Source organism: Vitis riparia, chromosome 14, assembly GCF_004353265.1.
Source record: "Vitis riparia cultivar Riparia Gloire de Montpellier isolate 1030 chromosome 14, EGFV_Vit.rip_1.0, whole genome shotgun sequence".
NCBI classification, from domain to species: Eukaryota; Viridiplantae; Streptophyta; class Magnoliopsida; order Vitales; family Vitaceae; genus Vitis; species Vitis riparia.
The window spans coordinates 28,432,632-28,453,730 of NC_048444.1; the positions used below are offsets into that span (position 1 = coordinate 28,432,632).

At 32.1% G+C, this 21,099-nt stretch overlaps 1 protein-coding gene across 1 annotated transcript; it reads left to right on the forward strand.

Annotated features, from left to right (window-relative positions):
- Positions 1–8,195: 8,195 nt before the first annotated feature.
- On the forward strand, positions 8,196–20,899 carry LOC117930298 (topless-related protein 3). Its single transcript, XM_034850882.1, has 25 exons — positions 8,196–8,580; positions 9,421–9,600; positions 9,689–9,802; positions 10,792–10,950; positions 11,581–11,755; positions 11,853–11,982; positions 12,428–12,543; positions 12,646–12,781; positions 12,907–13,016; positions 13,398–13,467; positions 13,538–13,611; positions 13,688–13,783; positions 13,875–13,967; positions 15,859–15,986; positions 16,187–16,421; positions 16,512–16,679; positions 16,773–16,862; positions 17,323–17,475; positions 17,561–17,671; positions 17,771–17,950; positions 18,033–18,161; positions 18,244–18,339; positions 19,154–19,336; positions 19,701–19,876; positions 20,426–20,899. The coding sequence occupies exons 1-25, from the start codon at positions 8,501–8,503 to the stop codon at positions 20,640–20,642; spliced, it is 3,399 nt and encodes a 1,132-aa protein (XP_034706773.1). The 5' UTR covers positions 8,196–8,500; the 3' UTR covers positions 20,643–20,899.
- The last annotated feature ends 200 nt before the right edge of the window (positions 20,900–21,099 follow it).

Below are 21,099 nucleotides of genomic sequence, written 5' to 3' on the forward strand. Positions count from 1 at the left end.
GTTCAAAAAAAATTAAAAATTGAAAGTAAGTTACTTTTAGCAAGAAGTAAAAAGAACAAACATTGTCTTATTATTATTTTAAAAAATTATATTTTTAAAACTATTTTTTTAAAGGGAAAATCATCTAACCATATATCAACTATAAAAAATATGAGATTTTCTCACATCAATATATCTCCCTTACCACTTGTCGTGTTTCGATTTTTTTTTTTTTCTTCTTCTTCTTTTTTTCCTCTTCAGTCACCATTATCCATTGTCACCTGTTATAGTTTTTATTATTATTTTTCTTTTTTTCCTTTATATTCTTTTTAACACACTCATGCATTTTCTCATAAAATTTCTATAATTTTAATTTTTTTTTTACTCTCAAATTTCTCCATATTTATTGATTTTTTTTTTTTTTACATATTAAACTTAAAATGATAATATATAATAAATAGTTAATATAACAAATTAAATAAAAACAAAATATATAATGGACAAAAATAAAAATATTATCCCACAAATAATATATTATATGATTTTAAATATTAATTATAATAATACATTTTATAAATTAAGGTTTAAATTAAAAAATTCCATTTTATTATTTAAAAGTTTATGATATAAGATTTTTTATATTAATACTAAACAAAAGATTTATTTATTTTGTAAATTCTATCACATGTAAAAGTAAAAAAATTATTATAATACTATTTTATTATTTACATTATTTTTCTTTTAATTTTCATTTTAAATTTATCATATCAAAATCACAATAAGTAATTGTGTTTTTATCATTTTTCTTATGATTTTAAATTGATTGTGGATCTAACTTTTTTTTTTTGTTAAAATCTTTAATTTTTAATTAAAATAAAATATATTTTTCATAAAAAATTGTATTTAACATTTTATATTAATTTCATAAAAAATAGGTAAATTAATGCTTAGGAGAACCAGAAACACTATTATACTTATCACTGTGTATATATTCATTTGGGACCCTCAATAAGAAATTGGAGGTCTTTACCCACCCCAAAAAGAACTTTGAGATCCTAGGTATATCCATTATTAGAGGAACCAAGACCCCTATTTTCATTTTCATGGTTCATATATTTCTTTGGGGACCCTTTAAAAAGAATTAGAAGTTATTTCCCACCCTAAAACGGACATTGGAAACCAAGGTACATCCTAAAGACAATTTGATACATCATTTATAAAATTTGGTACATATTTTATAAAGTTTGGCACATCCTTGAACAATTTAGTACATCAAATCCATGAGCTACCACGACCTCTATATTATTACCTATGGTTCGCTTATTTCTTTAGGGATCTTTAGGAAGTAATTAGAGGTCATCCCTACTCCGAAACGAACTTTGAAACCTTAGGTACATTCTTAAGGAAATTTGGTACATCGTTAAGAAATTTTGGTACATCCAATCCTCGGGCTATCGAGACCCCTATTTATCTTCCCATGGTCCATATTATCATTTGAGAACCATTAGGTAGTAATTGAAGGTCATTCCCCACATCAGAATGAACTTTGTCACTCTTTATACATCCTTTACAAATTTTGGGACATCCTTCAAAATATTTAGTATATACCTGAGCTATTGAAACCTCTATCTTATTACCCATGGTCCGTTTATTCCTTTAGGGATCTTTGGGAAGTGACTGGATATCGTTCCTTACTCCGAAATGGACTTTAGAACCCTAGGTACATCATTGAGAAAATTTGATACATCCAATTCTTGAACTAACAGAATACTTATCTCCATTTTCATAGTCCATTTTTTCATTTAGAGGCCCTCAAGAAGTTATTGAAGGTCGTTCCCCACCTCATAACGGACTTTGGCAACATTAGTACATCATTTATAAAATTTGATACATCATTCACAAATTTTGGTACATTATGAAAGATGTACCAAATTTTGTGAAGGATGTACCAAGGGTCCTAAAGTGCATTATGAGGAGGGGATTAACCCACAATCACTTTCTTATGGGTTCCAAAATGAAATCATGTATCATCTATGTTCAAATGGGGGACCCAAAAACAATAGGATTTGATGTACCAAATTTAATGAAGGATGTACCTAGCGTTCCAAAGTACGTTCCGAGGTGGGGATCAACCCTCAATCACTTCCTTATGGGTTTCAAAATGAAATCATGGACCATCCATGTTCAGATGGGGGTATCGGAAACAATTGGATCAGATGTACCAAATTTAATAAAAAAAAAATGTATCAAATTTTGTGAATGATGTACTAAGGGTTCCAAATTGCGTTCCAAGGTAGGGATCGACCCCCAATCACTTCCTTATGAGTTCCAAAATGAAATCATGGACCATCCATATTCAGATGGGGGACCCGGAAGCAATAGGATAGGATGTACCAAATTTAATGAATGACGTACCAAGAGTTCCAAAGTGCATTCCGAGGTGGGGATCGACCCCAATCACTTCCTTATGAATTCCAAAATGAAATCATGGACCATCTATATTCAAATGGGAGTCCCAAAAGCAATAGGATCGGATGTACCAAATTTGGTAAATGATGTACCAAAAATTGTAAATGATATACTTATATTACCAAATTTAATATAAAAAATCTTATATCATAAATTTCTAAATAATAAAATGGAATTTTTAAATTTAAACCTTAATTTATAAAATGTATTATTATAATTAATATTTAAAATCATAGAATATATTATTTGTGGGATAATATTTTCATTTTTGTCCATTATATATTTTGTTTTTATTTAATTTGTTATATTAACTATTTATTATATGTTATCATTTTAAGTTTAATATGTCAAAAAAAAATTATCATCAATAAATATGGAGAAATTAGAGAGTAAAAAAAAATTAAAATTAAAGAAGTTTTATAAGAAAATGCACGAGCATATTAAAAAGAATATAAAGGAAAAATAATAATAATAAAAACTATAATAGGTGACAATGGATTATGGTGGCAAGAGAGGAAAAAAAAAATGGAAACGTGACAAGTGGTAAGGGAGATATATTAATGTGAGAAAAATAATAAAAATAAATGACACATATACTTATTAACATGTGGTATTAAATTGGCATATATTTTATCATTTACTTTTGAGGGTAATCGTACAACAAATTTGAAAGCACTATCGAAGTGCATGACTAGACAATAATTTTTTTCCCATTTTACACCAAAATTAAATAGAAAAAAATAAAGTTCTAAAATTTCATATTTTTTTTATAATTGGGGTATGGTTAGATGATTTTTTATTTTCTAAATTTAAAAAATATATATATTTGTTTTCCTTACCTTTTAAAGTTGATCACTTGCAATAATAAGTTGACCAGTTTGGTAAACATTCACAAAGTCTAGCCTCCTTATGTTGACCATGCCCATCACCACCACTCCATAATTTTTTATTTTAATAATTTATATTTAAAATAATATACTTTTGTAATGACAAGCTTATTAATTGAGTAATGTTAAGAACTTATGGGACATTTGTTGTCAGAAATATTAAGAGTCTTTAAATCTGCCTTAAATTTAAATAAAATTGAATATTATTGAGTATTTAGTTTGTTTGTTTGTTGATTGGTTTTTATTGATATTTAAATAAAGTTAAATATCGAGTTTATTTTTATTTTAATAATAAAATTCAAATACGAAGATAAGACTAACAATCAAATTTAAAAATAAATAAATAAAATTAAATCTTATATGGGTTAAAATATCAACTAATTTATTTAATCCGAATAAATTAATAGATTTGGGAAAAAAATTAGCAATTTAGATTCAAATAAATTGAATTGATTATTAAAAACAAGCCTCTTAATGAAAGAGTTTATTGAACTCAAAACTGTCCGATTTAAAACGGAGACCACGTGACTCAATAAATCAAGCCCCGATAAACAAATTCGCTTTTGGAAATAAAGAATGGTTGCCGACTTAACTATGAATATTATTAATTTGTTTTTTTATTAATCATTAAAAAATTTAAATATCGAGTTATTTATTTTTATTAATATCGAGGTGTTAAATTATTTTTTAGATATTGAAAATTAATTATTCAATAATTTTTATCTATAATGATAATATTTGAAAACTAATAATTGGTATATATATATATATATATATAATCTTTATAGAATTAGAAATAATTATTATTATACTATAATTTTTTTTTTATCACTTTTGACTCAATATTTTTAAAATCTAATAAATCGTTGACTCGGAATCAAAAAATTTTGTTTCAATTTAATCGAATTTTTATGTGAATATAATATAATAATTATATATTTAGAAAAAAAACCAATAATAATAAAATAAAAAAGAGAGAGAGACAGAGAGAGAGGAAGAGACAAGTTTCTTTCTAGGCGGGCCACGTGCACGCCAAAGGCCACTTTTCAGCGATGGGGGACGTGAGTCCACGCGCTAAGGAACCGAGCGTGGGAGACACGAGGCATCTGTGATGGAGGTTGAAGTGGAACTCATCTATGTGGGCCCCACTTAGTCGTCTCGTCTCGTGAGTCACACTCGATAAATTCACGGGATAGACAAAAAAGCCATAACCATTTTTTCCAATATTATATTATTGCCGCTACCAAATACTTTGATTTTTTTTTCGTTTTCAGTGGGTCGCCCACCAATCATTCTCTAACTTTTTCTCACATTCCAATAATAATAATAATTTTAATTTTTATGTAATTTAAATTATTAAAAATATCATAATCATATTTATTTTCAATAAAAACATTTTTTAATACAATTTTAAATAAATAAACCAAAAATGGAATTATGGTGTCGACCAACCCTTGATGACCCACCAAGAATATTTGGGTTTTGAAAGGATGAAGAAGAAGAAAAGATGGTTGGTATAGACTTTAGTTTAGTCCATTCAAAATAGTCTCAACGTAGGAAAGCACATGGTACCACCTTAATGGGCAACACCACATGTTTTAACATTGTACCTAATGTCCACACATATTCCCCTTTGACCTTTGTCACATGGAGACGCTTGAGGACGTAAATGTGTATATTTTAGTTGGAGCATTGGCGTGTAGAATTGCACAAAGTTAACTAACTTTTTGTTCTTAAATTACGTAAGTAATGAGATACATGACAACGACGGATGTTTTGGAGTCCTACCTTTCAGCAAATTTTTTTACTTCATCGTGCCAAATGGTTCGTAGCTGGCAAAGATTGAGTTGCATGTAGCCTAATTGTGATCTAACTTTGAAGATCAGTCAAGTCAAATCTAAAAATAAAAGATATGTTTTATTTTATAGAAAAAATATATATATTTTTTTAACTCAAAAAATTGTTTCGACTTTTTAAATGTATTGCGTGTATTTTTTTATAGAGGGGTGTTTGGTATGTAGGAATGAGAAGTGAGAAGAGACATGTCATTCATCCTCTCTCTTCCTTCATTCTATGTTTAGATAAATTCTATAAAGATAGGAGTGAAATAGATAATGATTTTATGATAAATCAAATTTCATTTATAAATGAGATTTCAATTCATTGCAAGTAGTTGATATCATGATTTATTCATTTCGTAAGAAAATACAAAATAGTCTAAAATTGTTATTTTATAATTAAATTTCATTTATAAAATCTCAATGCCTCTTCATCTCATAATAAAATTATTTTTTTAGTCTTATTATTTAGTAACAAAATTAAACTCTCAAAATTTATTTATTTTTAAATATAAATAAAAAATGATTTTAAACTATGTATAAAAGTATTATTGTCAATTTATTTATTTTTCATTATATTTCAACAATAAAATGAAAACAAATAATAATTCAAGTATTGAATTCGTAAGTTTATCAAAACACTAAAAATTGAATTAGCAAATTCATTTTCATTTACAAAAAAATAAAAATGAAAACAAAATATTTATTTTATTCCCGATTCTCATGTACCAAACATCCAGATTGTTTTTATATATGAGAGAACATTGATGAAATCGTTTCGTATTTGTGTTTTGAAATAAAATTTTGTTCCTCAAAACAATTGATACCTTATTTTTTAAAATAATTTTAGGTTATATTTGGTTTTTGGAAAGTTTGAGAAAAAACGTAGGGAAAGAAAATAATAAAAAAATATATAAGAAAAAAATTTAATATTAATAAATTATTTTTATATATTACTTCAAACTTTTTTTCTTCACATATTTAACTCTTTTAGAATAAATCATTTTAAAATATATGATATTTAACTCTTTTTTTATTTTTTTTATTTTTCATAATAAAGTCAAATATAAGAAAATAAATTTCTTTACCATTTTTTTTATTTTTTCATTATTTTTGGGGAACAAACATAGTATTAGGAAATTTAACATTATCTTAATTGTAAAACATTTTAATGAGGCTTTTTAATACCATTTTCCAACTAATATTATTAAATTCTAAAATTTTAAAATAAAGAATTAATTTTATTTACATAAATATTTTTTATTTTAACATAAAAAAATAATACACTCCTAAATTTTTTAAAAATAAAAATTGTGGCAATATTTCATAAAGGATTTGTCAAAACCATTAATATATTAATTATTTTTTAATATTTCTTATTTAGCAGCCACGTGGCGGCGAAAAGGATATACTCGCCGCCGGACAAGACTGAGGATCTCGCTGCGCCACAATATCGAGCGAGAAATCCGTAGGCGAGATAGCGAGGTGGGAAAGCGACAGTGTTAATAAATGGACGTCAACAAAGAATATTCATTAGATTTGATTTCTGGTTTCGAATCCGCCACACCGCACACGCCTTTTTCCACCATCTCACGCAATGATAACCAACTGACTACTTATCACTCGTCATCTATTAGGATTTTCACCCCTATATCCACACACACCGTAGTATTGTGTGGTCCTCCAGTGAGATTGATCCTAGTTAGTCAAAAAGATTTGTTGGGCGATGTCTCTTGAAATAGCTCTCAAAAAACGGTTTTTTTAAACTAATTTTTAAAATTACGGATACATTTCCTATATTTTGATTTTAATAATAGAAACCTTAAAATTATTTTTCTAAAATTTAGGATTTGAGGTAATAAATTAATTATTTAACAAGTTTTTAAAAATAATTAGGACCCGTTTGGCCATATTGTTTGAAATTTGTTTTCAAAAATTGTTTTTAAGTTAAAAAATAAAAACCATTTTTTTTAAAATAATTTTCAGAAAACATTATCAAATGAGTTTATATTTTTCTTTTATTTTTAAAAACCAGTGAAAAACTCTTATTTATTTTATAAACTTTTTTATTTGTTTCACTTTATTTTTTAAAATTATTTTTAAGAAAACAACCATCAAACAATATTAGAATTTTTTAAAAACAATTTTTTATTTTAAAATTCTTAAAAACAGTGTTTTATTTTTTTAAAATAGAAAATCGTTTTTAAATTATATGGTCAAACATGCTTTTATATTTTTAATATAAGTTTTTATATTTTATATAGATATTATTATTATTTTTTGTTTTTAAAAATAGAAATTTTGAAATGCGTTCAACTAAACACTATAATCTTGTTATAAAAAATATTTTTTCAAAATAAATTATTAAAAATTTATTTTTATTTAAAAACTTATCAAAAATGTTTTTAACTTAAAAGGGAAAAATTATGTTTTGATAGATTACTTTTGAAAAAAAAAAAATAAATAACCGAAAACTTCTAAAAAATAACTAAATTTTTATACACTTTTAGTCATATTTAAAAGAATATAATTTTAAAAAAATAATTAACTTCTTCTCACAAAAAAAACATTTTAAAAGGGAAAATATATGTTTTGAATGCTCACTTTCGTAAAAAAAAAAATATAAAAACCTGAAAACTTCAAATTTTTTATATGGTTTTTAATTAAAGATAGTACCCAATTATTAAAATAAAACGTAATTTACTATTATTTTTTAAATTGAAAGAAGATAAAATTCTAATTATTTTGAGTTGAGTACATTAAATTTTAAATTTTTTTTCTTAAGAAGTGTGCACCAAAAGACAATTTTACCCAAGCTGATATGCTCGGAATTAGATAAATTTACCATAAATAAAAACATCATCAAAGACAAGTGAGTACGTGGACTAATTCCACCATGAAGGTCTACATTTAGACGTGAGGTGGAGGAGCACCGGATCAGCTCTCTGTATAAGTGATTGTACCTTTCAGCTGATAAGTCAGCAGAAAAAGAAAGACTCCTGCAAAACGCATCGAAGATAGCGAGACCAGGTCTCTCTCTCATCTTTATCTTCTCTCTCTCGCTCTTCGGCAGCCTTTATTCTCAAGCTTTCTCGATCACCAAAACCCTAGAAATTCTGCGTCTTCGTACACTTCTCGATCCTCTGAAAAAACCCTAGGCCTACCACTCCTTCCAGATTTCTCACCCATTTCTACTCAGATTCGACCCCTCAACTTTTCAGTTTCTCCGATTCTTACGCTTGCTTGAGGGCGCTGTGTTTCTTTTCAGCTCCGTTTTCGCGGAGTTTTGAATAGGCGTCGAGTTGGATTTGAGTTTTGTGAGGGGAAATGTCGTCTTTGAGCAGAGAATTGGTGTTCCTCATACTCCAGTTTCTAGAAGAAGAGAAATTTAAGGAGTCCGTACACAAGTGAGTATCTTCGTGTGTCAGCTTGAATTTTTTGGATGGAGATTGTGTATTGTGGAGCTCGGGCTAATTATATTGTTGATTAATTGATTCTTGATTGTAAGCAGAGGAATTGGAAGGGGAAAGGTTAATGAAAATTGGAAATTTCATTTTTTTAGCTACAATTTTGGTAGTAAATGTTTTGATTTTGTGTAAATGTTGGGTTTTTCAATCAGGCCACAGAAATGCCCTTATGCTTTGTGAAAAGTCATAGGCATGCCATTGTATCTGTTTGGGAAGCCCTTCCCGGGAAGTGATGGCATTGCTTTTCGACAAGCTACAATGCAAAAATGCTCATTTTGTCAAAAATAAATAAATAAATAATTACACATCATGTTTTTGTTTTATAAGCAATCGGGAGAGTCAGAGGGATTATCATTTGCTTTTGTATACTCTTGGTCGTAATTCTAGTATAGTGGGTCCTACTGGGTTCATGAGACAATTTTAATTTTTGTTATTTTATAGGGACATTTTATTTATATTTGTATTGTTTTGTTCAGTGGAGGTTTGTGAGACATCTATCTAAGATTCAAAATCTCAGCTTAGGCTGTTGTTGAGAAAATGTAGAAAATGAAAAGAGATAAAAATATTGAGACAAAGGTTATTAGGTTTTGAAAAAAAAAAAAAAACCGGGATGAATACAACATTTAAGCTTATTTGAGTTGCATTTTTCAATTTTAAGAAGCAAAAAATAAGAAGGCATCTTTTTTTTTTTTTCTTCTTTTCCAATTTACAATTTCTTGGAAGTTTGGTGCAGTTAATTAATCTTAATTTGAACGGAAATTATTTTTTGGTGTTTTGTAGGCTTGAGAAAGAGTCAGGGTTTTTCTTCAATATGAAGTACTTTGAGGAGAAAGTACAGGCAGGAGAATGGGATGAAGTTGAGAAGTATTTATCCGGATTTACCAAAGTTGACGATAACAGATATTCCATGAAGATATTTTTTGAAATCAGGAAGCAAAAATATCTTGAAGCACTTGATCGGTAAATTTTGTATCTATATTTTGGAAGTTCTATGTTTGTATCAGGAGATACTAAATTGATTAATTAATGGAGTGTTGATTTATCTCAGGCAAGACAAGGCAAAGGCTGTAGAGATATTAGTGACAGATTTAAGGGTGTTCTCAACTTTCAATGAAGACTTGTATAAAGAAATCACTCAGCTTTTGACCCTTGCCAATTTCAGGTAATTTTTGTTTTCTTCATATAAGTGATATACATTAACAAAGAGTGAATGTAAAATGGTTATGTATTTCTTCCTTTTATGCTCTTTTCTTTTGTTGAGGCAATGCAAGGAAAGGAAAATAATCTTTAGAAACCAAAGTTTTAAATCTTAAAGTTTTTTATCCTTTTAATACCAGGTTTAATTGCAGTCCCATTTCAAAATTATTAAAGATCCAAATGCTCTGGCTAGTTCATTTTAATCACATTTTTGCTTAATCTATTGACTGGACATCATCTCTCTTGGGTTTTCTTATGTTGAGCTTTTGTGGTTGTTTGCTGTCAACCAAATTAGATATGGTTCAGTTCTATTATTACAACTTTGAATCTGGGTTGGTCTTTGTGCTTTCTGGACCTGTTGATGCATGGGTTGCTATCATATTGAAGTGTCTTACTTTACTATGGGCTGAATGGTTTGTTGTATGCCCTCAGTTGGACTAAAAGAGGATAGTGCTATTATAGATGCATATAGCCATAGTTGAGGGAGATCTTTGATATAATGTGGCACATTTGAAGGAGAAAATTGAGGGAGTGGGTTCAGTTGGGGTGGACTAACAGAAAATCATGTTTTGGACTTCATGGGAAAAGGAGCTCTGACCATGTATAATTTTGATTATCTTCATTTATCTTACACTCTTTTATTGATTTTTTTTTTTTTTTTTACCTTTTTTCCTTTTATTGTTTCTTTGCTGGGTTTAGCTTCTTCATCCTCTCTGTCTGCATTCTTCTCTTTTACAGCATTCTTAATTCTTTGTGGGAAAAAGGACAGTCCACTCTACTGACCAATTAAATTTAGTTGACATAGTTTGGATTTTTTTTATTTTTTTGGTTTTCCTATGCAAAGGGTAAATTTGTGAAGTTGCACTACTTGTTCCTTTTTTTAAAACTAAACTTGAGATGTGGGTGTGTATGTGCATCTCTTGAGCTGATAAATGGTTTTGCTTTAAAAATCAGGGAAAATGAGCAGCTGTCCAAGTATGGTGACACCAAGACAGCTCGTAGCATAATGCTGATAGAGCTTAAAAAACTAATTGAAGCAAATCCTCTTTTCCGTGACAAGCTTGTTTTTCCTACTCTCAAGCCATCAAGATTGCGAACTCTAATCAATCAAAGGTAAGTTGGTATAATCATAGATGATATGCAAAAGGTTATTCTGTTACATTAAACCAGAAAACTGTGTTTAATTGTGGCACTTATGTTTCAAAAACACCCCAGTTATATCAAAGTATTTTCAGTGTAAGCTCTGTTTTTTTTTTTTTTTTTGTTGTTGCAGGAAGTTCAATTTCTGTTGGCTACTTCATTAAATTACTAATATGCCATCTATTGTTTTGACTATTACCATCTTTCACAATTTGTCCTGTCTTTAACAAAGGCTTACTGGGACTTGGGCCCTGTGCTGTCTTTTAATACAGATTGCTCATTTATCCACACACATACACACATGCATAGAAAAGAAAAGAAAATTAAAAGAGGAAAAAAGAGCAGAAAAGTTTAGCTTGTTCATTTCATGTTCTAATATGCGTTTGTCATGCAATTAGAAGAATTAATATTATTAAGAAATAGATGGCTTTATCCATAGTATGGGGAGCCTTATACCCTTCTCTTTGAAGATCTTGGAGGCTTCTTTTGTTCTTTTGCTTGTTACTTTACATATACTGCTGTGTGTTACACGCATACACACACTCAAACATATATAACCTGTTGTATCAACCTCTAGTATGAATGAGTCCATGGTGTATGCAGTTTAAATTGGCAGCACCAGCTTTGCAAGAACCCCCGGCCAAATCCAGACATTAAGACATTATTCACAGACCATACATGTGCCCCTTCAAATGGGGCTCTTGGAGCTACACCTGTCAATCTTCCTGTTGCTGCAGTTGCAAAGCCTGCTGCCTTTACATCACTTGGAACGCATGGTGTATGTGTTATACATCTTAGAAATTCCCTTTATTTTCTAGAGCACTGACCTGCATTTTACTGATGGATGCCTTTTTTCTTTCCTTTATTGCTTCTAGCCCTTTCCACCTGCTGCAGCAGCTGCTAATGCCAGCGCTTTAGCAGGTTGGATGGCAAATGCAGCTGCTTCATCAACTGTTCAAGCATCTGTGGTTACTGCTTCATCCATGCCAATGCCCCTGAATCAAGGTCATTTCTTTTGCTTGAGTTGAAGCTGGTATTCCAGAAATTGCATTTTGCTTTGGAAAACAAAGTAATGGTTAAAAGTGAGAGGTTTCTTAGATACTATGCTTATAACCACCTTATATTTTAGAATATTTTAGCAGAAAATTTAGTGGCCTTAGGATATCTTGTGGATCCTACATTCAAAATTGTGAAGGAAAAACTCCTGAAAAACTTGTAATCTTCAAATTCTTACATCTAGAGAGTGAATATAAGAGGTTGTAATGGAGGATTGCCAGTCCAATATTTTGTTGTGCTACAACTGGTTGCAATAAGCATTTATGTGACCTAGTAGCCTATGGTAACTAATCTTGGTATATGCAATGAATAATGAGTGCCAGGTCAAATTTTGCCGTTTCAATTATTTCTCTGTTGTCATTTCTTGATATGATTTGCCTTTTTCTTTTCACAGTTTCAATTTTGAAACGTCCAATAACGCCTCCAGCTACTTTGGGTATGGTTGATTATCAGAATCTTGAACAGGAGCAACTAATGAAACGCTTGCGGCTTGCACAGAATGTTGAGGAGGTAAATTTAATTGTTACTATTTCATTATGCAATTTTGAGCACCTCATCATGCCTTTTTTGCTTCTGCCACTGACCTATTTTATTCTCTCCTTTAATAATTAGGTAACATATCCGGCATCTCGCCAACAAGCTTCTTGGTCACTGGATGACCTGCCAAGGATGGTAGCTTTTACCATGCAGCAAGGATCCACTGTCACAAGCATGGATTTTCATCCTTCTCACCACACATTGCTTCTTGGTATGAACTTCTGTTTTCTCTGTATCTTAGTGATTAAAGAGCTAATTTCCAAAAGATAGATTACAGTCTAGTTGTTTTATTACCTTTTTTTTGGCATTTTCTAACTTTAAGAATACTTTGAGCAGTTGGTTCTGGTAATGGTGATATTACACTTTGGGAAGTTGCATTGCGAGAGAGGTTGGTTACAAAACAATTCAAGATATGGGACGTGACAGCTTGTTCATTACCATTTCAGGTTCTCACATCATATTTTTCTAGCAGTTTTATATTCCATTTGCTTTTTAGTAAAATTATTGGGTTTATCTTCTCTGCTTTATGTGTTATTATATACTTTAGTAGATTGGGAGATCTTTTAGGAATTTATATTTGATGCTTCTTGGTTTTGCCTATGATATTTGTTTAAATTGAATATTAACTAATTTGTGGCTAGTATTCATTCTTGATGTTATCATTGGAATTGTTAAAACCATATTCAAAGATCAAGAAAATAAGTCTAATCTACACATGCTAATGTTGTGCCAGCTGTGTTGGTTTTCATTTGCACCTTTTATTCTTGTGCTCAAGAATTTGAAATGACTATTTATGTCAGCGACTTACAGTTAAGAGATTGTTGCAGGCTTCCATTGCCAAAGATGCACCAATACCTGTCAGCCGTGTTGCATGGAGTCCAGATGGAAATTTTATTGGTATGGATGCTTTGCCAAATGAAATTTATAAGGTTAATGCGAGTGTTTCTTGATGTTTTTCTTCTTACAGGGGTTGCATTTACCAAGCATTTGATTCATTTGTATGCTTATACTGGGTCAAATGAACTACGCCAACATTTAGAGGTGAGTTCGGATTCTGGTGCCTTTCCAGAAAGGCCAAACCTAATAGCTATTTGACTTGCTTGCTTTGCTCTTGCAGATTGATGCTCATGTTGGTTGTGTTAATGACATAGCTTTTGCTCATCCAAACAAACAACTTTGTGTAGTAACCTGTGGTGATGATAAACTGATAAAGGTGAAAGGGAGTTTTCACGAGTGTTTTTTGTTTAAATTGTAAATCCTTCTTTTTTCCTTTTTACGTTCTCTAAGTGAAAGAAATGAAACAGGTCTGGGATATGAACGGGAGGAAACTATTTAATTTTGAAGGTCATGAGGCTCCAGTATATTCTATATGTCCCCATCACAAGGAGAGCATTCAGGTAAATCAGTTAAAACAAGAGGTTTTGTTGGTTGTTAACTTATGCATTTGATGTTTATTCAAACAAAAGTGTGCCAAGTATTAGTTTTAATTTATCCCATCTAATTTCAAATGAGAATATGTCAAGTGTTAGTTTAAAGCTATCCCATTAATAGAAACAATGTATCAGTGTGAATTATAATCACAAGCTTTTTACAAATGATGGGCTATTTTTTCATAGGGTACCAATTAAAGTTCAATGCTTCAATTGACCCAATGGGTAGTTTGTACAATAAAATATAAATAATAATGAGAAACTGGCCCTTTGTCTGTTGTGTGTGTTTTGTGGAAGGGTTCTGTTTCTCCTCAAAACATTCTGAGTTATCTCGTACATACTCCTCCCTGAATCCATCGCCAGTTTCAATGTTTTTTTCCCTATACTGACCCTATTCTATTACATGTGTTTGCATGCACACAGAACCTTAATCCGATTGTGTGCCTGTATGTATGTGGCTAGCTCCAATAGTGCTAGGATGGGATTGGTTAACCAACTACATGATTAAATGTGTATTGAATGGAAGCAGATACAAATTACAAGCATATGTAAAACAACATCAAGCAAATAATAGTTATGCAAACTTAAAACCAACTAATGTTTACTAGCTTCATCTCTCATCCCAACTATCTCAATCCAAAATCAAGTTGAATGGCTCTGGGCTGGGCTGCATGTTAATACATTTTTAATTGCAACCCCTATTGTGACTCCTTGACTAGTGTTCTTAGTACTTGTTCACTAGTATGAAAAATGGAAAAAATGTTATCGAATGTTGAGTTGTGTGGAGCCTAATTATACCATGTACTTTTTTCTGCAACCATGGAGCCTAATACACTAATGCTGTTCACTTTTCCTGCAAGGCTTTCAATAGGCTTACCCTTTAACAGCTTATAGGCCCATCATAGCAAGTAGCTCAACATAAAAAAGGTATAGATACATGTTAGTTAAAATTGAAATTGGCTGATTTTACTTGAGGAGACATGGTTAAATTTTTTAGTTATTTATAACATGGCATAGAATTCATATTTGGAATTTTATTGATGATAAATGGATGAATCTTCCCACATGCATTTCAATCTGCCCATGCATGGTTTTAAGTGTGAGTTCATGGTGAACATATTAGAGCATGCTTTATAGAATTTTGCATTTCATTGCTCTATTTGAAGGCTTAGATATTGTGAGTTCACTGGGCTACCACAATTTAGTGGTATAAGGAGACTCAGCCATGATAATAAGTTGGGTCTCTCAAAGGAACATGGGTCTGTGGAAATACGCCTCCTGGGAGCTTAAAAAAGAGCTTTGAGCTGCTCCATCTCTTCAATCCTCTGATGGCCAATCATACTGCAAACTGATTGGCTAAATGTGGGGCCTCACTTAGTGTCCTTTGTGACAGATTTTTCATTTTGAGGTGCACTCTTTGGTTTTGATGTATTTTTTTCTCTCTAAATTTTTCTCTGTAGGATTGCTGTATCCATCTTTCAAGGAAAGCTTCTCTTTGTTTTTATGCTGTGTCATTCATTCATTTTCATGAAATGAAATGTTTGTTTATGATAAAGAAGTTCATACATATAATAAGGAATAAAATTGTCCTTTTGTCCTTTTCCTCCCTTTTTTTTCTCTTTTCCCTAGCTCTTTGCCTTTTCAACATTATTGAAAGAGGGGTGTTCTTTTAATTATTAAACTGTAAGCTGTCTCCTTGAAACATTTATTTGAGATGAACATTTGTTATTATTATTATTGTTGTTTTTTTTCTTTATTGAAGATATGATTTCTAATTGGGATTAAGGTTTTGTTTAGTTGAGTTATAGTTACAGACATTCTCTAATGATATGTTGCTTTCCACTTGTAAATTTTGCAGTTCATATTTTCAACTGCTATGGATGGGAAAATTAAAGCCTGGTTGTATGATAACATTGGCTCCAGAGTTGACTATGATGCTCCTGGGCTATGGTGCACTACAATGCTTTACAGTGCTGATGGAAGTAGGTAAGATTGGTGAAATTCACAATTCCAGACCTAATAAAGTTTTATTTTATTTTTCTTTTTGCTCAATTTAAAATTTCAACTTTTCTGTAATGTTGTTATAGTTGTCTTTTCATACCATACTGTGCTACTTTTGATCAAATATATCTGACAGAACATTTGTAACTAATTTGTGACTTTTTTTTTCCTCTTCTTCTTTTCAGATTGTTCTCTTGTGGAACAAGTAAAGATGGGGACTCTTTTTTGGTTGAATGGAATGAAAGTGAAGGAGCAATAAAGAGGACGTATAATGGGTTTAGAAAGAAATCAGCTGGTGTTGTGCAGTTTGACACAACACAAAATCACTTTCTGGCTGCTGGTGAAGATAACCAGATAAAGTTTTGGGATATGGACAATGTTAATGTCCTTGCAAGTATTGATGCGGATGGTGGACTTCCGGTCAGTATTGCAGGAATAAATCTTTTATTCTTATGCGAAATATCTGCATGATTGAATCAGGAACTGACAACATCACATTAAATGCTCCAGAGTGTTCCTCGCTTGAGATTCAACAAGGAAGGAAATCTTCTTGCTGTTACTACTGCAGACAATGGATTTAAGATACTTGCAACTGCTGCTGGTCTCAGATCTTTGAGAGCAATTGAAACCCCATCTTTTGAAGCATTGAGAACACCTGTTGAAGCTTCTGCACTCAAGGTCAAAATAAGTCTTAGTTCTCATAACTTCCATTCAGAGATACATACATCATGGGTTGTATAAATGCCTTTTCTTTTTGTTCATTGAAATTAGGTTGCTGGTACTTCTGCTACTGCTGCAAATATCAGTCCAAATGAACCTAAAGTGGAACGGAGCTCTCCCATTAAACCTTCTTCCATTCTTGTATGCCAGTTTCTCTTTTAACTTATTTTATATTAAAGCTCCATATGTTAGTCAAAGCAGTAATTATATACATTGATTAACTAGACTTGAGTCTAATATATTAGCCAATGGTACTACTTAAATCCTTCAATTCCCTAGTTTGGGGATTTATAGTTCCTACCACAAGCATATTAGAAATGAAGGTACTCACTCCCCATTTTTCAGTTTGCTTATTTCCTAATGGCTGATCACCAAAATCATACATGGCTGATCACCAATCATGAATGGTGAGCATGTTCCTATGCTTAAAGGCAGCAAGCAAACTGTTAAAATTGGTGACCTGGTAGATCAAAATTCTGTGCCGGATCCTTCTTGCTTCCTGGGCAAAGATATCCTATGATTCTTCTCTGACCTAAACTACTGTAGCTTGGTAAGTATTCTGCTGGAAAATTTTGATTAGTGTCTGACTTTCTATTTTTAGAATGGAGTTGACACAGCGGCTAGAAGCACAGAAAAGCCAAGAAGCCTCGAAGATGTAACTGACAGATCCAAACCCTGGCAGTTGGCTGAAATTGTCGAACCTGGGCAGTGCCGGCAGGTTACCATGTCAGACAACAGTGATAGTTCCAGCAAGGTGAGTGATGTGGCTTCTCATTATTGTGTTTTGTAGCACAAATCATTTACCATGTGATGATTTGCTGCACATCTATGTTTTCCAGGTTTCCCGTCTTCTTTATACGAATTCTGGTGTTGGCATTTTGGCACTTGGATCAAATGGTGTTCAAAAACTATGGAAGTGGTTCCGTAATGATCAAAATCCAAGTGGAAAGGTAATGTTAGCTAGAAATAAGTTTGCTTGTTCCTTTGTTATTCTTTGTCCAGAAACAATTTGAATAAAATGGATTTCTGAATCTGGCTATGTTCCAAAGGCCACTTCCAATGTTGTTCCACAGCATTGGCAACCAAACAGTGGTCTTCTTATGACTAATGATGTCTCAGGTGTCAACCCTGAAGAAGCAGTCCCATGCATAGCACTATCGAAGAATGACTCATATGTAATGTCGGCCTGTGGTGGAAAAGTTTCCCTCTTCAACATGATGACATTCAAGGTATGTCTAAACATCACAGTTTTGCATCTTCATCAAATTTGGCATTTGAAATGGTTTAGCATGATGTTGCTTTCATTTGTAGGTAATGACAACATTCATGTCACCTCCCCCTGCTTCAACCTTCCTAGCCTTCCATCCTCAAGACAATAACATCATAGCCATAGGAATGGAGGATTCTACCATCCACATTTACAATGTTCGGGTAGATGAGGTAATTACATGATAACATTGTTCAAGTCTTATCAATGGTTTGTGTAGCCCTATTAACTGATGCTGATGTTTGCTGCTTCTAGGTAAAATCAAAACTGAAGGGACACCAAAAACGCGTAACTGGTTTAGCTTTTTCCACCAGTCTAAACATCCTGGTCTCATCTGGTGCTGATGCTCAGGTAATTTGAAGGGGCTCTCCTTTCGAAAAGAAAAGCACCATCCAATGCCAGATAGTTTTTCTTGAAGATTTCTTGACTCTTTTTGGCTTTAACTTTGGTTTATTCACATACCACCATTTGGAATATTCTGGTCCCCATTTAACCCCAAGTTTATACATGGATAAAAAATTTGAGCTACCACTATATCTAAGGCAAGGTACGCTATATGGGATAAATAACCATACTTGATCTCTATGTCATTTAAAGCCTCATTTCCCCCCTTTTACCTCCTATGTTCTCCTTGTTGCATGGAGGTATATCATCTATAATTTTGTGTTCTGATATTTTCCTCAAGTTAAGTCTTCTCTCACCTTTTTGTATATCTAATGTTAACCTTAATAGCTCTCTCTTATTTTTTGTTTGTTACTGGTGTTTCTGCTTTTAGAATCCATGTCCTTAACTAGATAAAAAGAATTGGTAGGCAGGCACTCACCTCATATTATGGGAAAGAGATCTATTGGTTGATGGACAATAGGGTAGTAGATGCCTAATGTGTCAGGCCACAACCCTCAGTATTCTTTGCTTTGAAGCCTGAGTACCACTTTTTCATGCAATCTTTCAAATTGTGTTGCCGCTGTCATGTGGGCTTTGTGAACAGAATTTATATTATTATAATTAAATGTGTGGTCTACTCCTTGAGTATTTACCAATCCTCTATTCTTGTCAGATGGCATTCCTCTTAATTGAGGGTGTTATGAGGGAGGTTTCTTACACACATTGGCAAGTAAGGTAATTTTGGATTTTTGAGCACTGAAAATAGAAATTATTTCTGTAGCTCTGCATGTGGAGCATTGATACATGGGAGAAAAGGAAGTCAGTCTCAATCCAAATGCCTGCTGGGAAGGCGCCAATTGGTGACACTCGAGTACAGTTTCACTCGGATCAAATCCGGTTGCTGGTATTCCATGAAACACAGTTGGCAACATATGATGCCTCAAAAATGGAGCGGATTCGTCAGGTAGAAAGTTTAGTCAGTGACTCAGGTGGTGTTTGTTTTTCTGGCTTTTTGCTGAAAATAATTTAGTTTTAGAATTTAGGTTGTTTATTTTTCTACTTTTTCATGACTTATTATAAACTTTTTACTAAATAGAAAAAGCCAAAATATGTAGCTTTTTCTAAATAGAAAAAATAACATATTGATTTTTTTTTACTTTTTAATACTTAATATAAATAAAATACTATAAAAACAAACAACCTAATATTTAATACTATTAAGTATTAAGGTTCCATTTAAAATTAAGTTAAAAAACAAACACCACCTCAGTTTACTTCAATGTTTGACATCAGAATTTTTGTAATAAGTTTCTTATGTGTACTTGCAGTGGATCCCACAAGATGGACTATCTGCGCCCGTATCTTATGCAGCTTACTCTTGCAACAGTCAACTAATTTATGCTACTTTTTGTGATGGCAACATCGGGGTCTTTGACGCTGATAGCCTAAGATTAAGATGCCGCATTGCCCCATCAGCATATTTATCACAAGCAGCATTAAATGGGTAAGCTAGGGTGAACTTATCATTGTGCCTTTTCTCTTTCCCTTTCCATACACACATATATATACACATACATACAACCACACATTTTTCATTTTTCTTTCCAATTTTTATGTCCATGATCCACCCCAGTAATCCGCCTTTCCTCAAGTGGGTTATGTTATCAACATGGGACTTTAGGAATTAGTTTTTTGCTGGTCATTGGATCGCCTCATTTAGTTTTTTACTTGTGCAAATTGCTGCCCAAAGCCGAGCTATTATTCTTTCTTGCCCATGCCCATGCGGCAACTTTCCTTGGGGACATCTTAGGGCTGGCTTGCTGAGCCTTTTTCAGAGCGGTTTGGGTTGTATGTTCGTATTATTTTATCAGAGCCCAGTTCCTCATAGAATAGTTGCTTCCAAGTCCCTCGGTCTCACTTCCATTTTCATCCTCTCATACTAATTGCAGTTGCTTCCATTTTCACCTCAATATGCTTAGCAGCATAGGCTTTTATAGAACCTTGTGGTATCATCGCCCTAATCTTACAAACGAACCCCGCCCCATATTTGCAGGAGCCAACCTCCCTACCCAGTTGTTGTGGCATCACATCCACAGGAGTCCAACCAACTAGCCGTGGGCCTGACAGACGGTAGCGTCAAAGTCATCGAGCCCCCAGAATCAGAGGGAAAGTGGGGCGTATCCCCGCCTGCTGAGAACGGTATACTGATTACCAGAACTGCATCGTCTTCCACCACAAGCAACCACACACCTGATCAGATTCAAAGATGAGACCTCTCCTCCCCCCTCCCCCCTGTACTTCTACTTTCTAAATTCTTCTGACTTGTATTCTACCAGTGTAGTTTTTTTAGATATTTATTCCTGCATAAAATGTCCGCTTGTCACAGGTAAGATTGACCGTCAAAAATGGTTTAGACATTCTTGTAGACTGTATTTGTTTGTATTAGCTGATTCATAATTATGCTGTTCTATACACCGTTCTTACAAAAATACTGTATGTATGCAGTGATTCTTTACTTCCTTTTTGATGAATTCATTCTCATTAAGATAAAAGGAGTTTAAGAACGATAATATTAAACAGATGGACTGAATATGGATTGAATTGCAGTCGGGTGTTTGATAAATCAATTTAATGATTTAATAATTTTAGTTACTGAGGTTCTGATAAAATTTAATACGTTGATTTATATTTTAGTTTGTTAATTTAAAATTTATTATTTAATTTTAC